Source organism: Protopterus annectens, chromosome 8.part0 (genome assembly GCF_019279795.1).
Source record: "Protopterus annectens isolate FY-2018-M chromosome 8.part0, PAN1.0, whole genome shotgun sequence".
Classification (NCBI taxonomy): Eukaryota; Metazoa; Chordata; order Ceratodontiformes; family Protopteridae; genus Protopterus; species Protopterus annectens.
In genome coordinates this window covers 506,429,040-506,456,014 of record NC_056741.1, presented here as the reverse complement: position 1 = coordinate 506,456,014, position 26,975 = coordinate 506,429,040, and the positions used below count along the sequence as shown (strand labels likewise).

Sequence of the window (26,975 nt, the reverse complement as noted above, 5' to 3'; positions counted from 1 at the left end):
AATACTACTGTCGCTGCTATTTATCCATTAAAGCAGGCAGAGAGATTGACAGTGAGAAAAAGTCATCAGCAGAAAAAGGGAAAACATTGTTCCAGATAAGTTACCAATATTCCTACTCACAATGAGTCATTCCCATCAAAAAAAGGAAACTAGTCTGACATCTTCAAGGAGTTTTATTTATCTCTGTTAAGCTACTTTCATATTGAGAACATTAACTTTTGGCAACCATTTTCAATGCTGTAAACCCTAAGAAAGAAAGACATTTCAAGGCTGATTGTAGTTATAATGCTTCAGGTACATCAGAACATTGCTTTTAGAATGAAAGACATTTCTGGACTGCTTCATTCTGGTCTAACCTCTGTTAAATTTGGGATATTGAAACCATTCCCAGGTAAGACTGTTTTTAACTGTGCATCAATGTTATTTATTTATGTAGAAGTTAGATAGTTGTTAATAGTGTAATATTCTCCTTTTCATGGAAAAACAACACAATGCAGGGTACTTTATTACAATTCTCATTATTATTAAACATGCATCACTAAGCCTGTGAAGATATTAGAGCAGGGGGAAGTTTGTTAATCTATACATCTGGGGTACCAACCATTCCACACAGATGTATAAAAAAGAACTAATGAAACACTAACAGACATCACTTTTTAGCCTTACATGTATAGTGATGGAATCACATATGCTAAGAAATGTGCAACATTTTGTGTACTCTAGCCTGTTTCTTCTTGATGCAATGTATTCCTCAGAACAAGGGGAAACTGCTCTGTGCCAGAAGCTAAAAATCCAATTATATCTTTCCCACATTTTTGTATTGGGCTTTGGTTACTTGCACAGCCATGCTACTTCTAATTCCAAAGTCCAAGATTAGAATAATGAAAATACTCTTAAACACTGCAGTGTTAGACATTGTGCATCTTACCCTGCATTTTCATAATTATTTCTTCTGTTCCAAGGAAACAAATAGATTCTTTGAAATTTCATGGGCACCCAGAATGAAACAGAGTGCCCTGCTATGTCTCATGTATTAACTGCATTGCTGCAGTAACTTGATATCCTAGAAGCAAATAATAGTTGTTAACAGATGTACAGAAGCACATAAAATTAATTAAATAGCTGTCCTACTAGGCCACTCCAGTGGTGTCGTGGGATAAAACCCTGACTATGGCCCAAGTGCATTGGGTTTGATTAGTGACTGACAGAGTTGCAGGGACTGATGAAGGTGTGTTCAGGGCAGGAGGGTAGACTGGATGCATTGACATCCCCTATGGTGTTCCTGGTGAAGACTAGGCTCATACAGGGAGGCATGGTTTAAGAAAGATTAGTGTGGGAACTTGGCTGAGCTTCCACGGAGCCTAGAATAAGATGCTGCACGATGCCATTGCATGCCCTTCCCAACGATGCAACTGGGGAGTGAGAAGAAACATGGGTAGGTCAAAATGAACACCCCCACAACAAATATTGAACAGTGCCCTCCAGGACATCCATAGGATCAGTATTAGCACTAATTAAATGGCGAAGATATTCTGAGGGACAACTAGAGTACTGCCAGACCCAACAATGGGCATAGGATGATAGCTATGACTTGTTAGTATGTAGCAGGGAAGAACATATTCCCAATAAAAAAATAGCTCACCCACCACTTGCTGAGTGTGGACTGCACCAGGAACAAACTAGGCAAGCACAACTCAGAAAAGATGTACACTCTTATCAAAGTTATCTATGCTAGCTACTGCCAGAGTGGTTTCTAATTGTGGGTTAAAAATTATTTCTTTCTTTGGGGCATTTCTTCTTTGTTTTCCCTTGTGTGACTGTGCAGTCAGTACATATAAGATGGAGGTGTGAGTGGTGCATGTGTCAGTGGGGTTTTCTGCCAATATACGGGTGTGGAGAGCTTGTCCTTTGACAAAAGATGTTTAGAATAATTTATTTTCCTCGGTTGAATTTACCATCTGGTTGCATTCAGTATGTTTATCCCTCACTGAGCTCTATCTCACCAGCCCAAAACAAATGTTCAGCTTTTAATTAACCCTCTAGTTAGTGATAGAGGCTTCCATGGAGGTAGAATATAATAGCAGACTAGATTTTTAGCACTGAGATAAAAGTAAGGGTGTATGGATGGAAAAGTTTGTTGAGTGTGAAGAAATCTACACATGCTTTACTATCCAGAGTCCTAACATGAGTAAATCTAATTACTTTCTATGTGCTTAAAAGCATCTCAAGTCCTTAGGAAAATAGCAGCATTTTAAAGTGGAACTGATATTACAGTGGAAATTTGTACCATACCTATTAAATCTACAGACATTTTATCCTATGCAATGATAATGAGAAGGAGTTTGGTAATAAATTTATGGCCAAAAATCAAAAACAGGCTGTATACAAACAGTGATACTGTGCAAAAAGGCCTATTAGCATGATTATAGAAACCAGTGATTTTGAAACTTAGTTACAAATGCAGTTTGGCACAAACAAAGTTGTCCTGGACCCACGAGTAAGTGGAGGGAGGGGGTGGGGGTAGGGAAGAGCTAGGCTAGGGATTAAGGGATTGGCTAATCACTAGAGTCATGGTAATGTTGGTAGTAAAAGGGGATGGAGTAGTTAAGGAAGTGAGGTAAGGAAGGGTGGGACTCAGGATGGGATTAAGTGTAGGGAGCTAAAGGAAGTAGTTACATTTGGCGTGAGTTGGTGCAGTAAGAGCTAGCTTACGTCCAGATGACCTGTAGGTATTGTGGATGCAGGTAGGCCTTGGATGGTGGGCAGAGAAGAGGTTAGTTTAACTGAGTTAGTTCCCTCCTCTCCCTTTGGTGTTCTTTGTTAGAACATTTAAAAGTGGGGATGGAGTTTGTAAATATAGGTTGGGCTTGCTGGCATGGAAGGCTACTGAGAGGAAAGTGTCTGTGGGTGAATGGTTGGTGGGTACTATCTGTATGAGTGTGGTGCTTGGCTTACCTAGGTATTGGTGTGATTCTCTGAGTCTGGTAGGCAGGGTGTTGCAGTAGGTGCTTCCTGGTATCATGTGGTGTCTCCTGGTATTTCGCAGTTGTTAAGGTGCTTTCTGGTGGTCCAGTGGTGGCTCTGGTTGGGTAGTAGGGCTGGTCGTCGTGGGTTAGGCCTTTGTCATGCGGTCGGGTGTAGCCATGCGGGTAGGCCGGGTTCATCATTCCTCCTTCTCGGTTGGGCCATGCGGTCAGACAGTAGCATGTGGGTTGGCTGGTAAATAATAAAAAAGAAAAAAAAGTGTTCCCTGGTGGTCGCAGTAGGCTGTGGTGGGTCCAGCACTGTAATCTGGTCTAGTACGTCGGGTTCAGTGTCACTCCATTTCTTCCTGGTGGGTTTGTGGCCTTCTGTGACCTTTCTCCATTCTCTGGTGTGTTCCCTGGTGGTCGGGGTTGGCTGTGGGGGTCCAGCACTGTATTCCTGTCTAGGTCATCAAGTGTATCCCTAGTGCTCCTTGGTGGGTTTGTGGTCTTCTGTGGCTTACACTGGTCTTTGGCATGTTCCCTGGTGGTTGTGGTAGGCTGTGGGGGGTCCAGCATTGTAATCTGGTCCTTCTCGATGTCCATGGGATCCACAGGTGCTCCCTGATGGGTCCGTGGGCTTCTGTGGCTTTCTACGGTTTCTGCATTTTTACTGGTGGTCGTTTTAGGCTGTGGGGGGTCCAGCATTGTATTCTGGCCCTGCCTCAGTGTCCGTCGGATACTCAGGTGGTCCTTGGTGGGTTCATGGGCTTCTGCGGCCTTTTCTCCATTTCCCCGATGCCTTTTCTTGTTTCTGCTCATGTGCGTGGTTTCCAGCGGCTGTTCCTTTCGTGGGGTTGTCCTTGCTGGCTTTCTTCTTCATCGGTAGTGGTGAGGATTCCCTTTCACTTTCCCTGGTGGTTTCTTGGTTTCTTCTTTTGTTTTTGGCTGCTTGGGTGGAGGTTCATGCATAGGCACTGCAGATTTCAGCAGTTACCTCTTGTGGGAAAAGGATTTGCAGTCCAGAAGTAAGAGATAAGGGTTGCAGGCTTCTGGGGGGTTAAATGGTGCTGGTGTGTGTGTGACTTGAATTTAGGTGGGTAGAGGACAGTTTTTTTTTTTTTTTTTTTTTTTTACATTACACATATATATATATATATATATATATATATATATATATATATACATACACATCTGGTTGTGATATAACAGGGGATGGTAGCTGTAGGGAAGTGTGTGGCTGAATAGGTGTGCAGCAGAAGGGTGAACAGTTTGCTAGGCAGGGGATATTTTAATTGTGAAGGTAGTATAAGTGCATTAGCTACTGATGAGAGTGTATGACTAGCTGGTAAGCTATGCAAGGGGTGGTTCTGGGCTGCAGAGTATAGGTAAGTAGGGGAGATGGTAGAGAGTGGGGGGCATAGGTCAAGACAACATTATAGGGGTTGGGGGAGTAGGGTAGTTGGGTTTGTGGAACAACGTTAACATTGTGTTCTTTTTTACAGATGGCCAAGTTACCAGAATTGCGACTACGATGGCAGGCTATCGTAGCCCAAGCAGAAGAATTATTCCAGGATGTGACAAGGTCTGAGGCAGAGCCAGAGGAAGCTTCAGGCAGAAAGAGATGGTGCCCTTTGACGACTCCAGGCTGGGGGAAAAGGCAGCAGGCGGAGAAACAGATGGTTACAGTGGAGGCTCCTGTTCCCAGTATGTCACAATGTGAAGGTGCAGGTAATGATATTAATTTACCAGTGGTTGGGGCACAAGGTGGAGAGGATGGCGAGGCACAGGCGGTTGATGAGGGCTTGTTGGATGGGGATATGAAAGGGAAAAAACAGTGTCAGACAGAGTGCAAAGGGGTTGGTACAGGCATCCAGGTGTCCAGGCGCACAGATGGTTGGAGTGGACCTGGGCTCTAAGGACAGCTTGACTGGGTTGGAGGTAGGATGAGATTTTGGGCTGCAGCCAGGGGACTGGCTAGCTACTCAGCTGCTAGGACATGGCAATAGAGGGGTTATTTTAACTCCGCACATTTCGGGGACGGTGAAAGAAAAAATATGGAAAGGTGAGTACGTGGATGTGTTTGAGCTGCTATATGCGAAAGGGGTCCAGAGGTTAATGGGAGTGGAGTTAGACACCAGCAAGGACTTGCTGGCAGCATTAGCAGTGCTGGGTAGGAAAAGGACAGGTAAGCTTAGGCCCAGGACTTGGGACAACTGGGTGGTTGGCTTTATTTTTACATGGCAGTGCAGCTGGAGAAGGATGGAGCATTGGCTTTGCCCCTTTTGGGGTATTTTCTCACTATTCGAGAGGCACAACATTTGAGGCAGGGGAATGCATGGTTGTGGTATGATGAGCGGTTCCATAAATGGAAAGCAGTTGACCAGTCTCTACGGTTAGGGGTGCGTCATCCTGATATATGGCTGGCTAAAATGATGGACAGCTTTGGTGGATTTAATAGGAGGATGAGCATGGGTGAGGCAGGTGGGGTGTGTTGGTCATTTAACAAGGGTACTTGTTCATGGATTGGGTGCAAATTTGCACACACTTGCTCAAGATGTGGAGAAAATCATTCTATACTTACTGTGGACAGCAGGGTTTTTGTGAATGGAACAAAACTGGTATGGGCCGAGAGGGAGATTTTCTTTCCTTTCAAAGATTACAGACAGTTCGAGATAGGGGCAATTTTCATGGACCCAGGTGAATGGGATCCTTTAGAGGCAATAGGGGGGTGCCTTTCACCATTAAAGTTGAGGTATTGGAGGATATGCTTTGCCAGTATCCTGATTTCATTCTTAAGACTGAGGTCATTTAAGGGTTTCAATAGGGATTTCCTTTTAAGTCCATGGTGAGGTTGGGGGGGGGAGATGTAAGAACCTCTGTTCAGTGCAAGGGAAAGAGGACATTTTGGAAGAGTTGGTAGATAAGGAGTATAAGGCAGGGTGTTTGTACGTTCATTTGATACGCCACCTTTTGTTAGCTACAAGGTGTTGCCATAGGGTTTAGTGCTGAAGAAACTGCCTGGGGAGTTTAGATTGATTCATCATCTTTCATTTCCGGAAGGGAGATCAGTGAATGATTTTATTGGGGATGAAGACGTTAGGGTGCGTTACACCTCTTTGGATGATGCAGTGCAGGTGATCAGGGAATTTCAGGAGCCATGGTTGGTTAAGGTTGACATTGAATCAGCTTTCCATTTGTTGCCCATTAGGAGGGAGGATTGGCCGTTGTTGGGGATGAAGGTAGGTGGTAAGTACTATTCTGACACTGCCATGCCGATGGGTTGTCTGTGGCATGTGCAATGTTTGAGAAATGTAGTACCCTTTTACATTGTTTTGGAATCAGAGGGGAGAATGCAGAAGGTTGTGCATTATTTGGATGATTTCTTGTTAGTCAGGGAAGGGAGGGTGGGGGCTCAACAGGGGTTGCAGGAATTTACCAGTATGTGTGAGGACCTAGGTGTATCTTTGGCACAGCACAAGATGGAAGGCCCAGCAAGAGCACTGGAATTCCTGGGTTTAATGGTAGATGCGGAACAGGGATTTTTTCGTCTACTTCAGGATAAGATAGAGAGGCTGTGGTCAGCAATATGGGGGGTGTTGGACAAGAATAAGATTCAGGTTGGTTCAGTCATGGAACTTTTGGGTCTTCTGAACTTTGCCTGTCGAGCGGTACTTCCGGGTTGGACGTTTTGCAAGGTGTTAGCTTATATTCTAAAAGGGGGTAGGAGCAAACATCATTTGGTTAGGGTGACCAGGCTAGTGCAGGAAGATTTGAAGTAGTGGGATGGTTTTGTGCAACAATTCAATGGGATTTTCTTTTGGCAATTGGATTGAGTGGGTCAGGAAGAACTTCACTTGTTTACAGATGCAGCGGGCAGTATCGGCATGGGTGCTTACTTTGGGGGAAGATGGTTTGCAGTGCAATGGCCTCCAGAATGGGATGAGGAATGGAGGCATGATGTCACTTATTTTAGAAATTATGCTGATATGGGCAGCTTTGGTGGTGTGGAAGGAGCAGTTGAGGAACAAGTGGGTAGTTTTTCATTCGGATAATATGGCTGTTGTGAAGGTATTACAAAAGAAGACAGCTAGGGCAGACTTCCTGTTGAGAATATTGTGGAAGTTGATATTGCAGAGCCTGTTAATACATTTTTTTTACAGCAGTACATATGGCTGGGGTTAAGAATGATATTGCTGATGATTTGTCCCACTTTTAATTTTGCAGGTTTCGAGGATTGGCTCCGTGGGCGGTCGAGGTGGCAGAAACATTGCCAGAGGAGGTGTGGAAGCTTGGGACAAGATAGTCAGGCATCTGGTGCAGCATTCCTGGGCTTCTTCTACGAAGAAGACATACCGTAGGGCTCTTTTTGATTTTAATCAATTTGTTTTGCAATTGCCCAAAGAGGTAAGGGTATGGTCAGAGGAACTATTGTTAAGATATGTGGCTAGTGCTTGGGAGAAAGGTAAAGCTTTGCAGACAGTTAATGTGGATCTGTTAGCAATTTTGCTAAGTTCGAGGGGTTGCAAGACTTTACGAAGTCCTGAACATTAGGACGTATGTTGAGAGGGTGGGGGTGGGTGATGGTGGAGCATAAGGATACACGGTTGCCAACTGAAAGGGGAATATTGAAGATTTTGTTACAGGGTTTTGGATTATTACATGGTGGGTCACTGGATGATTTTATGTGGGGCACGATGTGCATGTGGTTATATTTTGACGCTTTCAGGGTATCGGATTTGTTAGGTTCCTTATTTTGGAAGGATGTTATAGTGACTGAGAGGGAGGTCAACATCATAATACAGAAAAGCAAGACGGATCAGTTGGGTAGGGGATGTATGGTAGTGCTCAAAGTGGACAGGAACCTTCACCTTTGCCCAGTAACTTGAATTACATAATTTAGGAGTAGGAGGTTGGGGTGTTCAGAGGGGTCGGTGTTTTCTTCAAAGGATGGCAGGGTAGTTTCCAGTAGTAGGTTAATTACTTTAATTAAGAGGATTTAGGGTTGCATGGGATTTCCGGCTGAGAAGTTTGCAGCTCATTCTTTTAGAATTGGGAGGGCTTTGGATTTGGCTAGACAGGGTAGTTCAATTGAGGTTATTAAGAGGGTGGACAGGTGGTCCTCAAATGCCTTTTTATCTTATATTAGATAGTACTGTTTGTGGTTATTAACAATTTTTCTTTTTCTTTTAGGGAAGCGTATACTCATTTTGGGCCATTCGTATATCCATTGGGCTGAGCAGAGTGCCTTAATCAGGGAGGATGGAAGTAATTTGGGTTTATCTTATTTAGGATGTTCTGTGTTTTGGCATGGGGTTAGGGGTATGCATTGAGATTGTTCAATGTTTGAAATTCAGAAGGCTAAATCATGGCTAGGGTGTCCTAATATAATAATAATTAATTTGGGAGGTAATGTCTTAGGTATTTTGACTAAGAAGTGTTTAGCAGAGACTATTTTGCAGACTTTGTGGAGACTACAGGATAGGTACACGGGTATGCAAATTGTGTGGTCAGAGTTGATTCCTCGATTGTTTTGGAGGGAGGCATGCAGTTATAAAGCTATTGAAAGGGCCTGGAGGTTTGTTAACCATACATTGGCGGGGCAACTAAGAAAATCGGGGATACATATTCAACATGGGGACTTTGGGCAAGGAGAGGTAAGTTGGTATCATACGGATGGAGTTCATCTGAATGAAATTGGTTTGTATTTGTTTAATTTGCATCTCAAGCTCTTTCTACAAGAGATGCTGCAAGTTAAGGTTTAAGAGGGGGAACAGCCTGGGATCAGGCTGGTGGCAGAGAAGAGGGACAGGTTTGTCCTCTTCTGTTCTCCCTCTAAGGATGTGGTTTGATTTGGCCAATAGTTTTGTGTGGTGGAAGGTGAGCAGGTACGCTGCTTGTTATTTGTGGGGGTGGGTGAGCAGGTACGCTGCCCCAGTGGAGGAAGTTTCAGGGTGAGCAGGTACGCTGCCCTGAAGTGTTCGAGCAGGGTGATTTGTTACCCTGCCCTGAGGATTGTTGTGGCTGATGGCAGTTGATATTGTTTATATGTTTGAAGTTCATGTATGATAATATATAATAAAGGTCGTCAAATGGCTTTGCCTGTCCAGAGTGGTTTGTTCACAGGGGGGCCGGGACAAATGCAGTTTGGCACAAAGTTGTTCTGGACCCACGAGTAAGTGGATGGAGGGGGTGGGGGTGGGAAAGAGCTAGGCTAGGGATTAAAAGATTGGCTAATCACTAGAGTCATGGCAATGTAAGAAGTGAAAGGGGAATGGAGTAGTTAAGAAAGTGAGGTAAGGAAGGGTAGGACTGAGGATGAGTTTAAGTATAGGGAGTTAAAGGAAGTAGTTACCTTTGGCATGAGTTGGTCCCTCCCACCCTCCCTTTTTTGGTGGAGGAAGATTTGGTGGGTTGGGGCATAGAAGAGGGACAGGATTGTCCTGTTCTGTTCCCCCTCTAATGATGTGGTTTGATTTGGCAATGGTTTTGTGTGGTGGAAAGTGATCGGGTATGCTGCCTATTATTAATTTAGTGGGGGGGGGGGTGAGCAGGTACACTGTCCTGGTGGAGGAAGTTTCAGGGTGAGCAGGTACACTGCCCTGAGGTGTTCGAGCAGGGTGAGTTGTTACACTGCCCTGAGAATCGTTGTGGCTGATGGCAATTGATATTGTTTATATGTTTGAAGTTTATGTATGATAATATATAATAAAGGTCGTCAAATGACTTTGTGTGTCCAGAGTGGTTTGTTCAAAGAGGGGCTGGGACAATGACAATCTGCTTGTCTCTGATTCATTCATGATTGCCCAACACACTAATAGGCCCTCTTGTATTAACCATGTAGTAATCAACACGGCAACTGGTGCATCTTGTTAGCACAGACTCTCTAACGTATGCACGCACATACACTCACACACACACACACACACACACACACACACACACACACACACACACAATACACTGCCATGCTTAATACCTGCACACACACATCACACACACACACACACACACACACACACACACACACACACACACACACACACACACACACACACATATACACACACACACACACACACACACAATGCACTGCCATGCTTAATACCTGTTTCTAAGTTAACAGAACGTTGTTGATATTGTCCGCTAGTTTTATCCCATTATTCTGTAAATCACAAATGATAACAGCCAGTCAGTCATGCCAAACATTCCAATGTCATTTTTCTGATTTTTCAGAAAATGCATTGTTTTGCCAGAACTCTTGCTGTATTAACTCTTTAAAGGGATTAAAATAATATTTAGAAAGACTTCCTGATGTCATCTAGTGTTCCTTCTGGGTTTATCAAGTCTTGAGCACAGCTCTTGGAAGACATACACAATTGTAGTCAGTCCATAATGTCAGACAGTATTTTTCATGCTTCGTTTCCATCTGAAATTCTTGCTGTATAAACTTTATTCTATTAGCTTTTACTCAAGAGTTCTTTATTATTTAAAATGATCTCATGGTGTCTACTGTACCTCTGTTTCTTTTTTTTTACCTCCCCCCACACACACATTCATCCAGATATACAGACCGTTTCCATACATTATACATTCCCAAACCCAAATGCACTAATGCACATGCTCATCCATACACACAACTAACCTTTTTACCACCGAACTAACACTCCTATTATGACTAACCAGGCAGGCATACTTTCAGACAAAAACGTGCTCACTGGATGCCATTCTTATCTCTGCATGCAATCACAGATGCAGCCACACACATACTCACATGCAAACCCATCCATTATACTCCATGGCAACCACCTCTATCATGATTTCACCCACTGAATTTAATGGGTGAGCCTATGTTAATTACCATGGCTGGAAGTAATGATTCATGCAGCTGAGTGGTTCTATGATTCGCTCAGCTGTGTAAGTCACTTATCACAATCATTTCTGAGAGTAAGCACATGGCTAATTACACCAGGGTGTTGTAAACTTTCAAGGAAGACACTGTGATAGGGTTATCTAAGAATAAATAATGACAAAACTACCAATTTTAGAACATTTCAGCTACAAAAGGCCACTCAAACTTCTGTCATTGCAATGAACCAAATATCAGTCATTGCACACAATCTCTGCAGAACTAAAAGTTCTCTAAATAATTCCACATTAAAGAGATCTATAATGAAGAGTTTACTGCCACTTTACATTTCACTGTTTAATGTCCAACTTCAGTGTTTGCTGTCCTTCAAGAATAAATTGTACATATTACATTTAAAAATGGTAAGCTGGTAATATTGGAATAGGGAATAGCTGTCAAACTAACAACAAATTCATAGTTACTAGGCATCTCATCTAAAGGAGGTCACACTCAGGAATGCAGCCCCATCTCCTCTTACAGGGCACTATAATATCAGCACTCCAGTTGCATGATGTGGGAATAGAATGCACAGCCGTCTGCACTAGAGACAAGTGTGACACACATTGTGCCACAGATATCTAATCAAGTTTTATAGGACAAACACTGATGATGGCCATTTGCTAAACAAAACAGTTACACACTGACAACAGAGTTGGTATGAGCAACTCAACATTCCTTGAAAATGCACCAAAAGGCAGCATTCATTAAAAAATGCAGCAGTCCCTGAAAATACACTCCTGCTAACACTTTGGTAGTTGGTATAGAAGATTCAGTCTCTTGTCTCTTGTAATCAATGTATAGGGTATGAGCCTGCACAATTTAACCAACCTGCCATTACTAACAAGGACATTATGCACACTCATTCACTCTTTTCTTGTCTGCCAGTTCTCCATCATCATCTTTCATCTGGTCAAAGGAACAGCTGCCTTACTCTTCTCCATACTTAAAAATCCTGTGTTCAATGCATGAAGTTCCAGCACTTAGTAGGATACATGCAGAGTGCTGGGTGCTGCTCTGCCTGCATGTTACTGCTGCTAATTTGCACTGTGCAATGCATTAATTGTCTGTGAATCTCAGCCTTTGTCTTTGATCATGTGAAGTGCTTCCCTGCTAGGAAGGAAGGTTTTGTTTTGGCTTTTTTCAGTTATATTGAAAGTAGAATACATTGCTGCCTGTTTGGTGTTATCTATGTTTCATTTTTTGTCACACACAGTATGTATTATAGGTCTGCGTACTCTTTTCTATAGCAATATGGTGTTACATACTCGTGGGCACTAGTAACATGTGTTAGGCATACATCCTCTATGCTACACAGAAGATATAGATACCCTCATTGTAACAGGATGAAGTAGACTACAAAAACACAAAAACTCACTGCAAAAAAGATCCATAAAGATGAAAAGTGGACTATTGAGGAGAAGGAAGAAATGATGTATTGTTACTATTATACAAGAAGACCAGAATTTCCAGATAGAAGATATTCAGAAAAAAAAAATAAAAGAGAATTTAGGTGAAAGAAACATATTTTCACAAGAAAAATGTCAAATGTTTCAAATAAAAATGTATATTCATTATAGATTCATATTTGTGAAAAACATTATGCTGCGGTAGCCTTGTCGCCTCACAGTTAGACATTGCCCATTCAATTCTCAGTTAGAGCGTCTTCTGTGTGGCGACATGCGTGAATGGGTGTTCCTTCGTTGAAGGTTGTGCGTTAGGCCTGGCAAGCCAGCACATAAAAATCTACTGCCAATCATTAGCGGACCGGAGTTCCGCTGTGGCGACCCCTAACCGGGAAAAGCCAAAAGACACAACATTAAATAGACAAATGAACTTTACAGAGCCTAGAAAAAGAAGCGACAAAGGAAAAGTCAAAATATTAAGAACTAAACCCAGAGATTTTTGAAAGATGTAGAAGAGAAACATGGACACGGTAAAGTAAATGTGATCTGGTATGGTGCAATATTTATGCAAAGGAGAAAGCCAAACTAATTAATACAAAAAAAAGCAGGTCCAAAAATATTTGAAGAGAAATACATGCAAAAGCACCCAGGTATGGAATATTTCACAATGCAAAGACTAGTAAATCAAAGGGAGAACATAGAAAAGAGGATTTGGAAAAGATAAGTTAAACATAAAGAAACTCAAATTAATAATTTTATGTGGAGAAAATAACACAGGTAATTTTGCACCACAGTGGAATTACAGGTCCTTTGAAAATTTGGTATATAATGTTGTTCTGGAGCCTTCTATATCAACAAGTATGAATGTCACATTGAAGCTGTAGGGCAAGGGAAGGACCAGGAAACAGTGGCAATTCTGAGACAACCAAAATGACACCATGTGATCATCTAATTGGGAAAGCTATAAAGCAATCAAGATGAGAGGTATCACTTTTAAAAGAATATAGAAATGGGCAAAGATAATTAGAAAGATGGACATGGTAAAAGCAATGCACAGTACCAATAACAGACTATGATTTGTCATATATTATCAGCACAGACAGAAAAACCTAGATGACTTGCAGATAAATATAAAAAAAGTACAAAATTATGTATTCATTAATGACTCTAGAATATCCTGTAGAGTATAGTGAAACAAGCAAAAGGTATATATACACACCATAAAAAAATATAGAAATAAACATATTTTGGTAGGTCTATGTCAGTTTATTGAATTAACATAGAAACAGAAAAGAGTGAGAAGACAACATTAAAACTGCAGAACAATGAACGTTCACAAAAGCAAAACGTACAAGATCGAAACAAGCACATTCAGTCCATTACAGGAGAAAGATATGTCTGTTTCTTTATACTACACTGTGATTTACAGCAAGCAAATTCTGGATAATAATCATTCAAGTGAAATGATGACTGTGGTGTTTTGTTTAGCTTCACAACAACCTTTTTCTACATTTTTGCAGGGGGGGCAAGCCTCCCTACATACCTCATGTGTGGAGCTGTCCTTATATTATATATACCAACCGTGAAATTGTACAACAGTGGGGAAAAGAGAGAATTTTCTGATACTCACTGTACTGTGATTTTCATTCAAAAGCTAAGCAGTCCCACCACCAAAAAAAAAAAAAAATATGTGTAACATCCGCAGCTGTTTTTTTGATGTCTTGAGTTATGGGTTTGTGAATGTTTATTGTTGTACCATTTTGTTGTTGTCATCTTGCTGTTTTCAATGGTTTACTATCAAAACTTAGAAACTGCATCTTCCGACTGGCATGTGGTCAAATTGCAGTTTCCAAGTTGGCAGAATGTCAACCCAAAATTGATTGACTACACTACAGTGAATAAGTAGCGTAGGTCGATAATTTGGGTCTGACATTGTGCAAGGAGGTTGCGGTTCAGTGAGAAATATGGAATTAGCCCATTTCTTCACTGTAGTGCAATCTTGGAGTTAGTATATTTAATGTGCAGGGTGTGTGGGGTACATATACCCACATGCAAAATAGTAGATTAATGTACTGCTGACTGTAATGTTCAACGGTATGTTAATTTGCATAGCAGGAGGTGAGTTTCATCACCTCCTGCTATGTCGAATATATCGAACCACAGTGGTCGATCTATTCATTTTCACTTTGGTTTACTTTTTGGAATTTCGAATTCAGCATTTCAGGTCGACATTTTAAATAGTCGACCGAAGCTGATTTGAAATTCTAATAGCAAACCTATATTTATATATGCCAAGTGGAAGTACTCATGAAAATGAATCACTCAAAAATAATTTAGAAGAAATATTTTCAAATCATAATCCCTACAGGAAATATAATGAACACCTTATAACATGAATAGTCAAAGTCATTAGAATGTGAAAGACAGCCACTGGGGATGCACAAGCCAGTGAATTTCTTTGTACCGGTCCCAAGCCCAAAAAAATGGGGAGGGTTGCGTCACGAAGGGCATCCAGCATAAAACTTAGCCAAATCATTCATGCAGACAACAGTAAATATTTACATACCGGATCGGTCGAGACCAGGGTGAACCACAACCGCCACCAGTACTCTTAGCCAACAGGGTGCTGGTGGAAATTGGGCTACTGTTGGCCGAAGGAGGAGAAGAGGGGGAAGGCATGGCCGAAGGCAGGAAGAGAGGAGAAAGGCTAGGACTGTGGTAGTGAGGGTTGGAACTTTGAATGCTGGCAGTATGACTGGTATAGGGAGAGAGCTAGCTGATATGATGGACAGAAGGAAGGTTGGTATATTGTGTGTGCAAGAGACCAGATGGAAGGGAAGTAAGGCTAGGTGTATCGGAGGTGGCTTCAAATTGCTTTATCATGGTGTGGATGGGAGGAGAAATGGCGTAGGAGTTATCCTGAAGGAACAGTATGCTAAGAGTATTTTGGAGGTGAAAAGAGTATCTGATAGAGTGATGTTTATGAAGCTGGAAATTGATGGTGTAATGATGAATGTTGTTAGTGCATATGCTCCACAAGTTGAGTGTGCAATGGATGAGAAAGAAAAATTTTTGAGTGAATTGGATGAAGTGGTGATGACTGCACCCAAGGGTGAGAGACTGGTGATTGGAGCAGATTTCAATGGGCATGTTGGTGAAGGGAACAGAGGGGATGAGGAAGTGATGGGTAGGTATGGTGTTAAAGGAATGCAGAAGATCAGATGGTAGTGGATTTTGCGAAAAGGATGGACATGGCTGTGGTGAATACGTATTTTAACAAGAGGGAGGAGCATAGGGTGACATATAAGAATGGAGGAAGATGCACACAGGTGGATTATATCTTATCTAGGAGGGCCAGTTTTAAGGAGATTGGAGACTGTAAAGTGGTTACAGGGGAAAGTGTAGTTATGCAGCATAGGATGGTGGTTTGTAAGATGACGTTGGTGATCAAAAAGAGGAGAAGGAGTGTGAGGATAGCACCAAGGATCAAATTGTGGAAATTGTAAAAGGGTAATTGTGAGGTGGAGTTCAGGGAAGAGATGAGACAGGCACTGGGTGGCAGTGAAGAGTTACCAAATAGCTGGGTAACTAGAGCAGAGCTAGTAAGGGAGACGGCTAGAAATGGGCTTGGTATGACATCTGGACAGAGGAAGAATGACAAGGAGACATGGTGGTGAAATCAGGAGGTACAGGAGAGTATACAGAGAAAGAGGTTGGCAAAAAAGAAGTGGGATTGTCAGAGAGATGAACAAAGTAGACAGGAGTATAAGGAGATGAGGTGCATGACAAAGAGAGAGGTGGTGAAGATTAAGGATAAGGCATATGAAGAGTTGTATGAAAGGTTGGACACTAAGGAGGGAGAAAAGGACCTGTACCAATTGGCTAGACAGAAGGACTGAGCTTGGAAAGATGTGCAGCAGGTAAAGGTGATAAAGGATAATGAGGAAAACATACTTACAAGTGAGGAGTGTGTTGAGCAGATGGAAAGAGTGCTTTAAGGGTTTGATGAATGAAGAGAATGAGAGGGAGAGAAGGTTGGATGATATAGGCATAGTGAATCATGAATTGCAATGGATTAGCAAGGAGGAAGTAAGGATAGCTATGAAGAGGATGAAGAATGGAAAGGCTGTTGGTCCAGATGACATACCTGTGGAAGCATGGAGGTGTTTAGGTGAAATGGCAGTGGAGTTTTTAACCAGATTGTTTAATGAAATTTTGGAAAGTGAGAGGATGCATGAGGAATGGAGAAAAAGTGTTTTGGTACCAATTTTTAAGAATAAGGGTGATGTGCAGAGCTGTAGTAACTACAGAGGGATTAAATTGATCAGTCACAGCATGAAGTTAAGGGAAAGAGTAGTGGAAGCAAGGTTAAGAAGGGACGTGATGATTAGTGATCAGCAGTATGGTTTCTTGCAGGGAAAGACCACTACAGATGCGATGTTTGCTCTGAGAGTGTTGATGGAGAAGTACAGAGAAGGTCAGAAGAGTTGCATTGTGTTTTTGTAGACTTAGAGAAAGCATATGGCAGGGTGCCTAGAGAGGAGTCGTGGTATTGTATGAGGAAGTTGGGAGTGTCAGAGAAGTATGTAAGAGTGGTACAGGATATGTACGAGGGTAGTGTGACAGCAGTGAGGTATGCGGTGGGAGTGATGGATGCATTTAAGGTGGAGTTGGATTACATCAAGGATCAGCTCTGAGCCCTTTCTTATTTGTAATGGTGATGGACAGGTTGACAGACAAGATCAGACAGGAGTCCTCGTGGACTATGATGTTCGCAAATGACATTGTGATCTGTAGTGAGAGTAGGTAACAGGTAGAGGAGACCCTGGAGAGATGGAGATATGCTCTAGAGAGAAGAGGAATGAAGGTTAGCAGGACTAAGACAGAATATATGTGTGTGAATGAGAGGGAGGATAGAGGAATGGTGAGGATGCAAGGAGTAGATGTGGTGAAGGTGGATGAGTTTAAATACTTGGGATCAATAGTTCAGAGTAATGGTGAGTGTGGAAGAGAGGTGAAGGAGAGAGTACAGGCAGAATGGAGTGGGTGGAGAAGAGTGTCAGAAGTGATTTGTGACAGATGAGTACCAGTAAGAGGGAAAGGGAAGGTCTACAAGAGGGTAGTGAGACTAGCTATGTTATATGTGTTGGAGAAAGTGGCATTGACAAAAAGGCAGGAGTTAGAGCTGGATGTGGCAGAGTTAAAGATGTTAAGATTTGCACTGGGTGTGACGAGGGTGGGCAGGATTAGGAATGAGTATATTAGAAGGTCAGCCCAGGTTGGAAGGTGTGGAGACAAAGCCAGAGAGACAAGATTACGTTGGTTTAGACATGTGCTGAGGAGGGATGCTGAGTATATTGGGAAAAAGATGCTAAGGTTGAAGCTACCAGGTAACAGGAAAAGAGGATGGCCTAAGATAAGGTTTATGGATGTGGTGAGAGAGAACATGCAGGTGGTTGGTGTAACAGAACAAGATGCAGAGGACAAGAAGAAATGGAAACAGATGATCCGCTGTGGCGACCCTTAACGGGAACAGCCAAAAGAAGAAGATGATGATGATTAGAATGTGACAGCCAACAGTCGCATCATTTATAGGTATAGGGCCTGTAAGGTAATTTCAGACTTGCTTTGCTTCCTTTGTGATAAGTTTTACTTTTCTGTGATGTATTATAATACATTACTGACACTAGTTACAATATAGAAGTCACTGTAGTTTGGTGGATCTATAACATGGTAGAATAGAGCCCTGATTTGAATTTAGATGACATAGGTTCAATCAGAGAAACAAGCAATGGAGGAACAAGCCTGAAAGAGAGTTTTGTGGCTGGTGATGTCTCACCCAAACCATTAAGAAGGTATTTGTATTGCCCAACTGCAAGGCTATCCTCAAGTGAAGCCCAAGAAGTGCACTGCATATGCACAGGGATAAGAGAATAAGAGCACATTTAAACAGTGTAGAGACTCCAGCTATGCTTGGTGGGTGTGTGGGAATGTGCAATAGCAACTGAACTCAGACTAGATGGCATTGTACCAGGCTTGCTGGTTATCAAGCGAGGACCACTGAGCCATCCAAATCCTTTCAAACTTCAGCAGGATGATAGTCACTTCTTTGTACCCTCTGATACTGTGGCCACAAGAGGAACAAATGAGATTTATCATTAACTAGGCAATATAATTTAGGCTTTGAGTTATACCAAATACCAAAGATATGTCAAAGTATCCATAGTTGTATGTGTGGTATCTGTGGACTTGATGGTGTCCCAGATCTTGACAGTTCACTGATTTTTGAATAGGAAAACTTGATACACAGTTCCAGAACAGAGATACAATGGGAATAACTGGTGTATGCTCTTGGGGCATTCCACCAATGGCTGTGGTCACTGTAGGTCTGCAAACAAAAAGCTACAGGACTGGAGAAATTCAACATAGCAGAAACTACATTAGTGGATAACCAACATGTGGACACTTTAAGATAGTTCTTCTCAGCTTTTGGCAGTATACATATGGATTTTTTTCTTTTGAAGTGTTAAAACAAATTGTAGGAGGATTCATATTGCTGCAAGACACATTATATAAGAGGTGTCAGGTTAGGATTTTGTTTAATGAGGTGAAGGGTAGACAAGGTGAGGCAATACAAAAGAATTAGGCAAGTGTGCACATTTCTCCAAGTTTATTTCTAAGAGAAATAAAGTGCCTTGTACAAGGATTTAGGATGGCTTTGAATAACAAGATTGTTTTTGAGGTAAAGGGGGAAATCCTTGATTTGTAGATATCTGTGTGATATTATTGAAAAAGAAATGGGCAAACAGTCAATGATAATATTGGAAATCTTTAAGATCAGAGATCAGCTGGGGTTACAATTTCACCCAAAACATTTAATAGTGACTCTGGTGGAAAGGTGAATGCAAATAGCAGCCTTACTATGATTATATGGAAAAGATAAATTGTAATATGTGTAGGTATTTGGAACAGTAAAATCAATTTATGAGAAATAGGATAAAGTGTAGGCTATGTGATAGCTGTTTAGGCTTAGTAAATATATTAAATGGAAAAGTAGAGGTGGTTAGAACTTTGGTATTAGCACACATGACATATATAGCATTGCATAAAGGTAAATACAAAATGTAACATTTTGCAAGAGATATAGAAAATGTGACAGGTTTATGTGGAAAGGAAGGAGAGGAAGAATTTATATGGTCAGAATGCTTCGAAAAACAAAAATGAAGACAATGGCTCCCAGAATTTAAAAGATTGCTGCAGCCATCACCTTACACACGATCTCATATGGTTTTTAAAAATAAAGATTCTAAAAGGGATAACAAAGAAAAAAGAGAACTCGGGGACCAATAGGAGTCTATTTATTAAAATGGAAAAAACTACTGAAAAGCTACTTAGAAAATTCTTTGCAAGAAGAGAGTTGAGGTCTGATGTGTGTTAGTTGTAAGTCAAATGTTTAGGTCTAGAAAGAAGAAATGTCATTTGGAGAAGAAATTATGGAGAAGGGATCTGCTAGATGTGATGAAAGTGATAGGTTTTGTAAGAAAGGATGAGGCAGCTGAGAATTTAGACTTTAAAGGATTTGAAGGAATTGTGAATAAATTTGGAGTAATAAAGATGAGTGGCCCTTCTATTGGCATTTAATCTAAACTTTCTTTAACAGCTGAACAATTTGTGATAATGATTAGAAAGACAAGATGCAGGGGGGAAGGATAGACGTGATTACAGCAGAAGGACAGTAATGATTATTGTCTAGAGCAGAAAGGCACAATACCAAGGATTTTAACAATTTCTAGGAAATAAAAGCATAAGAAGCAACAGATCAGTTAAGAAAGATGCATTGTAAAGAAAATAAGATGTGGTAAACAGGTGATTTTTCTGAAGACATTTGTAATTAGCCAGATGAAGTTAGACCAGTAGGGGGTGTGCAGTGGAAGCTTTCGAAAATATAATATATAATACCTGTGAGGCTGAAAAAAAGAACAATCGTTTTATAACAATTACCAGAGGTAGGGGCAGAGAGATGCATATCAACTTTATATGTTGGGGGAGTCCAGAGGGGACCAGAAAGTATGGTATAAGATGCTTGCAATATAGTTGATAATCTATGATGAAAGAAAGGGGAGGACATCAGTCTTCTATTTATGTGGTATAGAGACTGCAAGTCAAAGGAATTCATGGGAGGCTAGAATAGAAATTTTTGATAACCACAATAAGACTAAAGTGCTGCACAGCTCAGATAAGAAAAGGTGGAGCATTAGAAATATGGGGAATTAAAGAAATAACAAACCTGCCACCAAAGCTGTAGACTCTGGGTAGATAATTATCTTGAATGAGATGCCAGGCAGATGAAACCAAAATATGAAACCATCTTTTGAGTAGTGTGGAATTGTATTTATTATTTATTTATTTAATTATTTGATGATATTACTGGGTCTACAGAACCCATTTTCAGCAGAGACCCGGGGAGAAACGCTCCACATACAGTACAATGCTAATACATAATAATACAATACAAATAACATTAGAAATACTATACACAAATAAGTTGAAAGAACATACACTATGTTACAAGATATTATAATATATACTACACATCTAGACAATTCTATCAACTTAGGACATTATAGACAATAATAGTCACTCTCATCATATAGTATATTGCTTATGAGTGGATAGTGTCCTAAAATAGTATGTAGGTAGTACATTGTATGACACTGACTGTTATAGTACATGAAAAATAGAATGCTGATTTCAGTCAGGAAACTAATAGCCAGAAAGTTAGTGATGCAGAAAGATAGTGAGAGAGGTAAGAAGAATAGAGGCATTACAGTCTGAGCAGTAGCTTAAGGATATGGTATATTAACAGAGAAGGAGATAGAAGAGCCTTAGGATCTTGAAGACTATGAGGGAGTGAAATGTAACAGAAGAGGAGGATGAGGCTAATTTGGAAGATGTGGAAGAGCTGAGCATTAGGCAGGCTTTAATGCAGGATCAGAGCCATGTATTGTTGAGATGATTTTTTAAAGAGGTTTTGAAATGGATTAGGCCACACATAGACCTGGTAGGGAGAGGTAGTGAATTTCATAGTATAGAGACAGAGTATGAATACAGAGAGTGACCTGGTTTTCTTGTAGATTTTGAGAAAGCTAAGAGATTTTTGTCTTCTGATTGTAGGGATGGATTTGGTGTGTAAAGTGTGACTAGATTGGCTAGTGCAGGAAAGGCAGTAGGCTTGAAAATAAGGTTGCGCAAGGTGGATAGCTGAATAAAGGTAAGTTGGTTGGGGAGTTCTAGCTGGTTTAGTCCTAATAGCAGTTTACAGTCATGTGTGTGATATTTTCCACAGAATAAAAAAATGCAATAAAAAAGAAAAGGAAATATCACATAGCTGGGATGTGTTTAATGTCATGTAAAGGGATGGAGTGGTCAGAAAAGAGAATGAGAGCTGTGATCTTGTATTGTTGGATGGTAACAAATCTTGTAGTAGAATCATAGGTTCATAGGATGTTACTGGGCTATTGCCCTGAGACCCTTACAAGTCTAGCCACATGTAGCCCATGTTAGGCAAGTCAGCACCTGATGCCCCTGCCCAGCAAGTACACAGATGGAATCCTAGGGGTGTATTTTCCATTCCCCATCCAGTTATCCAAGTTGCACTAAAAAAGGGTTAATGAGGTACACTGCTTGACATGGTAAGGGAGTTTATTCCACAGAAGGGAGAGTCTCTGGGACACAAATCTGTCCCACCAACAAATCCTATTGATGTCACAGACCAGGTTGAGGTCACGCATGCGGGTTACTTGAGTGGATCAAGACTTGCAGATATGCAGCAGTCCCATCAAGGCGGGGTCTGAGACTGCTTTGTATGCCAGACAGAGGTCACCTCTGAGGAGTCTGTAGATGTTTGAGGCCCTGGATTCTCCTGGTGAGGAACTTCTGTGGTCTGTCCAGCAGCTGCATGTGCTTTGTGAGGTACATGCCTTCAGCATAAAAACAATGGCTATCTCTCCTCTGCTACTTTCCTAGACCTATCTAAAGCATTTGACATGGTCCCACACAAACAACTTATCTCTGTCCTCAATAACCTATCCTTCTCTCAATCAGTCACCAACTGGTTTCAGAGTTACCTGTCTGATCGCCAACAATCCATTGTATGGCAGAATGACATATCTCCCCAACTACCTGTCTCCATAGGGGTTCCCCAAGGATCCATCCTTGGACCCCTACTCTTCTCTGTTTACACCTATAATCTAGCCTCTGCCACCAAACATGGTACACTCATACAATACGCAGATGACCCAACCATCATCTGCTCAGCCCAGTCCCTACCCAAACTGCAAAAAGTCACACAGGAAGACTTTTCCTCTGTTGAAACTTGGTTATTCGATGCCCAATTAATACTTAACCCAAACAAAACTAAACTACTCATCTTCCAACCCACCAAACATACTCAAAACAACTCTCACTTTAACATCACAGCAAAAGACAACACCACTATATACCCAACTGAACACACCAAATTGCTAGGAGTGGAAATAAACAATAAACTAAACTTTGACATTCACATATCCATGACCATAAACAAGTCCACAAAAAACTAGGAGCGTTATACAGAAATAAGCAACTTCTCACCAAAACAGCAAAGATTTCAATAGCAAATTCCCACCTTATCTCCACCCTACATTATGCCTCTCCAATATATACCAACCTAAGGCAATGTGATTTGAACAAGCTAGAGACCTGCTACAACAAAATTGCCAAATTTGCCGCAGGGGCATCCTACCGTAGTCACCACTGTCTCTCACTTGCTGAACTAGGCTGGCTTGAACTCCCTCACCTTCTTCAGTGGTATCAACTCTCACTCACCCACAAACTAGTAAACCATCCACTAAATGTCCCATCCCTCCAGAATCTACTCCAACCCTATCGCACCACCAGACCACTAAAATCCAGCAACAAAAATCACTTGCAGATCACTAAAGTCAATAACTCTGCTGGTGAAGCACTATTCTCTTGCACCATAGCCAAATTATGGAACTCCCTCCCACCCACAATTATCTCCATACCATCATGCACCCACTTCAAAACTTTACTAAAAGCGCATCTGAAAACATGCTGGCTATGCCCTTGCAACTCCCACTCTAATATCACCCACCCCATCCAACCACTACCTTTCTTTCCACTCCACTAACTACCTTGCTTATAGCAAGCCCAGATGCTCATAAGCTACTACTTATTATACAGCAGGAACTTCTTATTGTAACATTTGTTAATATCTGTTATGTACTTCACAGATAAAGATTCTAGTTGTCTACTGATGTACTATGTTCCTCATCTGTAAATATGTTGTAAGTAATTGGTATGTTAAATTGTTAATCGCTATGTAATCCAATGTAACTACTGTATGTTTATTTTAACTGTGGAGCTTTTCTCCCTGGGCTTCCGCTGAAAATGGACTTACATCCAGTCGGACACTCCCGGTCACCAAATGTAAATAAATAAATAAATAAAGGGACACTGTACTCAATAATGGGTCTTTTAAGGGAAGTACGCAGGGTTGTTATGACATCCTTGTCCCTGTAAGAGATACTCTTACTAGTGAGGTGGACCATGTAGAAAGCTTTCTGTACAATGGAGGCAATATTTTGGTCAAAAGTCAGTTTGCTATCAACCTGAGTTCTCAAGTCCCTCACGACTGATTGCATACTTATGACCTTGTTATTAATGTGATAATTTGTGGGGACGTCACTTTCCCTAAAGGGGATGATTGATGATGCATTTTTGGGCATTCAGTTTGAGGCCATGTTTCTGTCACCAGTCATTTCTTTGGTTGAGTAGATGTCCACATCACTAGGAGAATTGATGACAGTGCCCAGCTTGCAGTCACCTGAAAAACTTGGTAAGCCATAGCCCACTGGTTTTGGCTTGCACCTCAGAAAAGTATATCCCAAACAAAAGAGGCCCCCAAGACCAATCCCTGGGGTATGACACTCATTACAGGTCTACTACTTGAGGTGCCTACCCTTGTTTTGACTAGGTGGGTTCTATCAGTGAGCCAGTTTTCTACCCATCTGGTAACATATGGATTGATGCCTAGTTGAGAGAGTTTATCTATTATACCCAAATGGGGAATAGTATTGAAGGCTTTGGCCAGGTCAAGGTAGGCAGTGTGCACCATCTTCCCCTCATCTATAGCTTTAGTGACTGTCTCAAAGAAGTCAACAAAATTTAACAGGCATGGCCTCCCCTTGATGAAACCAAACTGTGTGGGATTGAGTGTTTGGAGGTTGCCAATGTCCTTTTTAATGAGGTCCAAGAAAATCTGTTCCATGGCCTTGCAGATCAGGCTAGTTAGGCTGATGGGTTTATAATTTCCTGGATCAGTGGATGCTGCACCTTTGTGCAAAGGGATGACAAAGTCTGTCCTCCACTCAGCTGGGATGAAGCTGGTACTCAAGCTTTGACTGAATAGGGTGCCTAATGGTGCTGCAAGTTCCTGCCTGCGTTCATGTAGGATGCAGCCTGGAATGCTATCAGGCCCACGGAGGCTGTCTTTTTTGCCTTTGAGAAGGGAGTGATGACTTGTTCCCTATGGATAAGGGGAGGGGGCAGGTGTTGGGGATGTCACAATTTACTGATGGGGGACAATGGGGTGAAGTTTTCACTGAACCTGTCTGCCATCAAGTTTGCTATTTCTACATCATATATGTATCAGTGTTTGTGTATGTGGTGTCCTTGACCACCAGTTCTGAGCAGATCTGAGTGCTTTCTTTGAGACTGCAGACCTATGTGAAGAAGGCCTTATAACTGTCTTTAGTAAATGTTGCCAGTTTGGACTCAAAGTTTGCTTTGGAGAATTTCACTAGTGCTCTTATTTGCTTATTCTGGCCAAGGAGAGATTGCTTCCAATTAGGCACCTGCTCCTTTTTGGTCCTGGACAGCATTTTTTCTTTTTATTATAGAGTTTATTTATTGCAGATGTCCACCAGACAGGTTTATTTTTCCTTGAGGAGGATAATTTTGTCCTGTCTGGTAATTTTGATTTCATGCAGCTATATACTTACATAGTACTTTGGTGTAGGTTTAGACATATGTACCAGTTCCTATGGAGGGGAAGGAGGCTGTGATGTTGTTTATACCGTCCCTCAGGAGGCTGCAATCAGCTTTGGAGAAGTTGTTTTGTTTGACCTTAGCTGGGGGAGGGGTCTGGGGAGATGATGACTTCAAAAGTGACCACTTTGTGGTCAGATCTTACCAAGGAGGATGACACTGTAGGTATGCTGCAGTGGTTACTCATGTTGGTTAATACCAAGTCCAAGATATTATCACTTCTTGTGGGGGTGTCAACCAGCTGGACCAAGGCATTTGCATTGACAAAATCAAGGAATCTCTGGGCGTTTGTGCTTTGACATGAGTATTTCTTCCAGTCTATGGTTGGATAGTTAAAGTCACCTAGGATCAGGCAATCTGTTGAATCTTGCTAGATTTGAAGAGGGCCAGATAGGTTTTGTGGGCATCTTCAGTTAAAGCTGGGGTCCTGTAGCTAGCTATGATTTGAAATGGGGTCTTGTCAATGGTCAACTGCACCTGGAGTGTCTCATGTACATCATAATGTTTGACCAGCCTGGAGGTATGTATGTCTTTAATTTATATTGCAACTCCACCTACTTTTGCTTTGTTGCCCATGGTTTGGGGGTCTGAATGTATGATAGGATGAGTAACCTAGTATGGCTGGGGTGATCTCCGCAGCTCTGAACAAGGTTTCTGTGACTGCACAACTGTCAGCATCTTCCAGGGTTAAGAATGCTTGCAATGAGTACAGTTTCATGTTTAGACTTCTAGCCTTTAGCAGCATGATCTTTAACTTGTGTTTTGGTGACATTTTCATGTTGGTAGTTTGATCTCATGGCATTGCCTAAAAAGGCATTATGGGGAAGGCAAGATCCTTTGCCAGAAGCCTGAAGCCCAAGGGAGACAGATGCAAACCATCTCTGGAAAAGCATTGTGGTCTGATGATCATGTCTTCCCAGGCTGTCATATACTGAATCCCCTTGGATTGACACCAGAAACTAAGCCAATTGTTAAAGTCAATTCAATAATTTTCTTTTTGTATTGAAGCATCATTCTGGGTGATGGCAAAATGCTGCTTAAGGCTAGGAACATAGCTGCTTGGGCTACCTATTCAGCAAGCTTGATCATGTCTCTGTTCATATAATCCAGGGAGGTACATCTCAAGTCATTCACGCCAACATGGATTATGACAGAGTCATAACAGTACCTGTTGTTGAGAGACTTGAGTGCATGTCTGATATGGTGGATTCTGGCACCAGACAAATAATTAACCGTGCCATTGTCTTTATCCAAACTGGTGAGGGGCACATCTGTGTGTCTCACAAAGGAGTCTTCTATGACTAATATGTTGGGTTTCTGTTTAGGTCTTAGTGGCTATGAGACACAGGTATGTGGCCGATGTTTGGTGTGTGGCATGGTGGGGAGTGGAGTTTACGTGTGCTTTTGCCTCTGAAGTCTCTTTTGTTTTTACAAGAATACAATAATAACAATATTTTGATAATATGCTGTTGAGGGAGTGTTAATTGACTATGAAATTTTAATGTAAAAGCCCAAATCAAACTTATAATGAAAAATAAAAATATTTTTTCTCACAAAGCCATCCTGAAATCAGGTGAATAACAGAAGTTT

General features: G+C 41.5%; 1 protein-coding gene across 1 annotated transcript in view; it reads left to right on the top strand.

Annotated features, from left to right (window-relative positions):
* Window positions 1-4,468: 4,468 nt before the first annotated feature.
* Window positions 4,469-26,975, top strand: part of LOC122808289 (melatonin receptor type 1C-like) — a 160,089-nt gene continuing 137,582 nt past the window's right edge. The window contains exons 1-2 of the mRNA XM_044079253.1: window positions 4,469-4,859; window positions 8,157-8,231. Of these exons, the coding sequence (XP_043935188.1) occupies window positions 4,469-4,859; window positions 8,157-8,231 (466 nt within the window). The remainder of the gene's footprint in view (window positions 4,860-8,156; window positions 8,232-26,975) is intronic.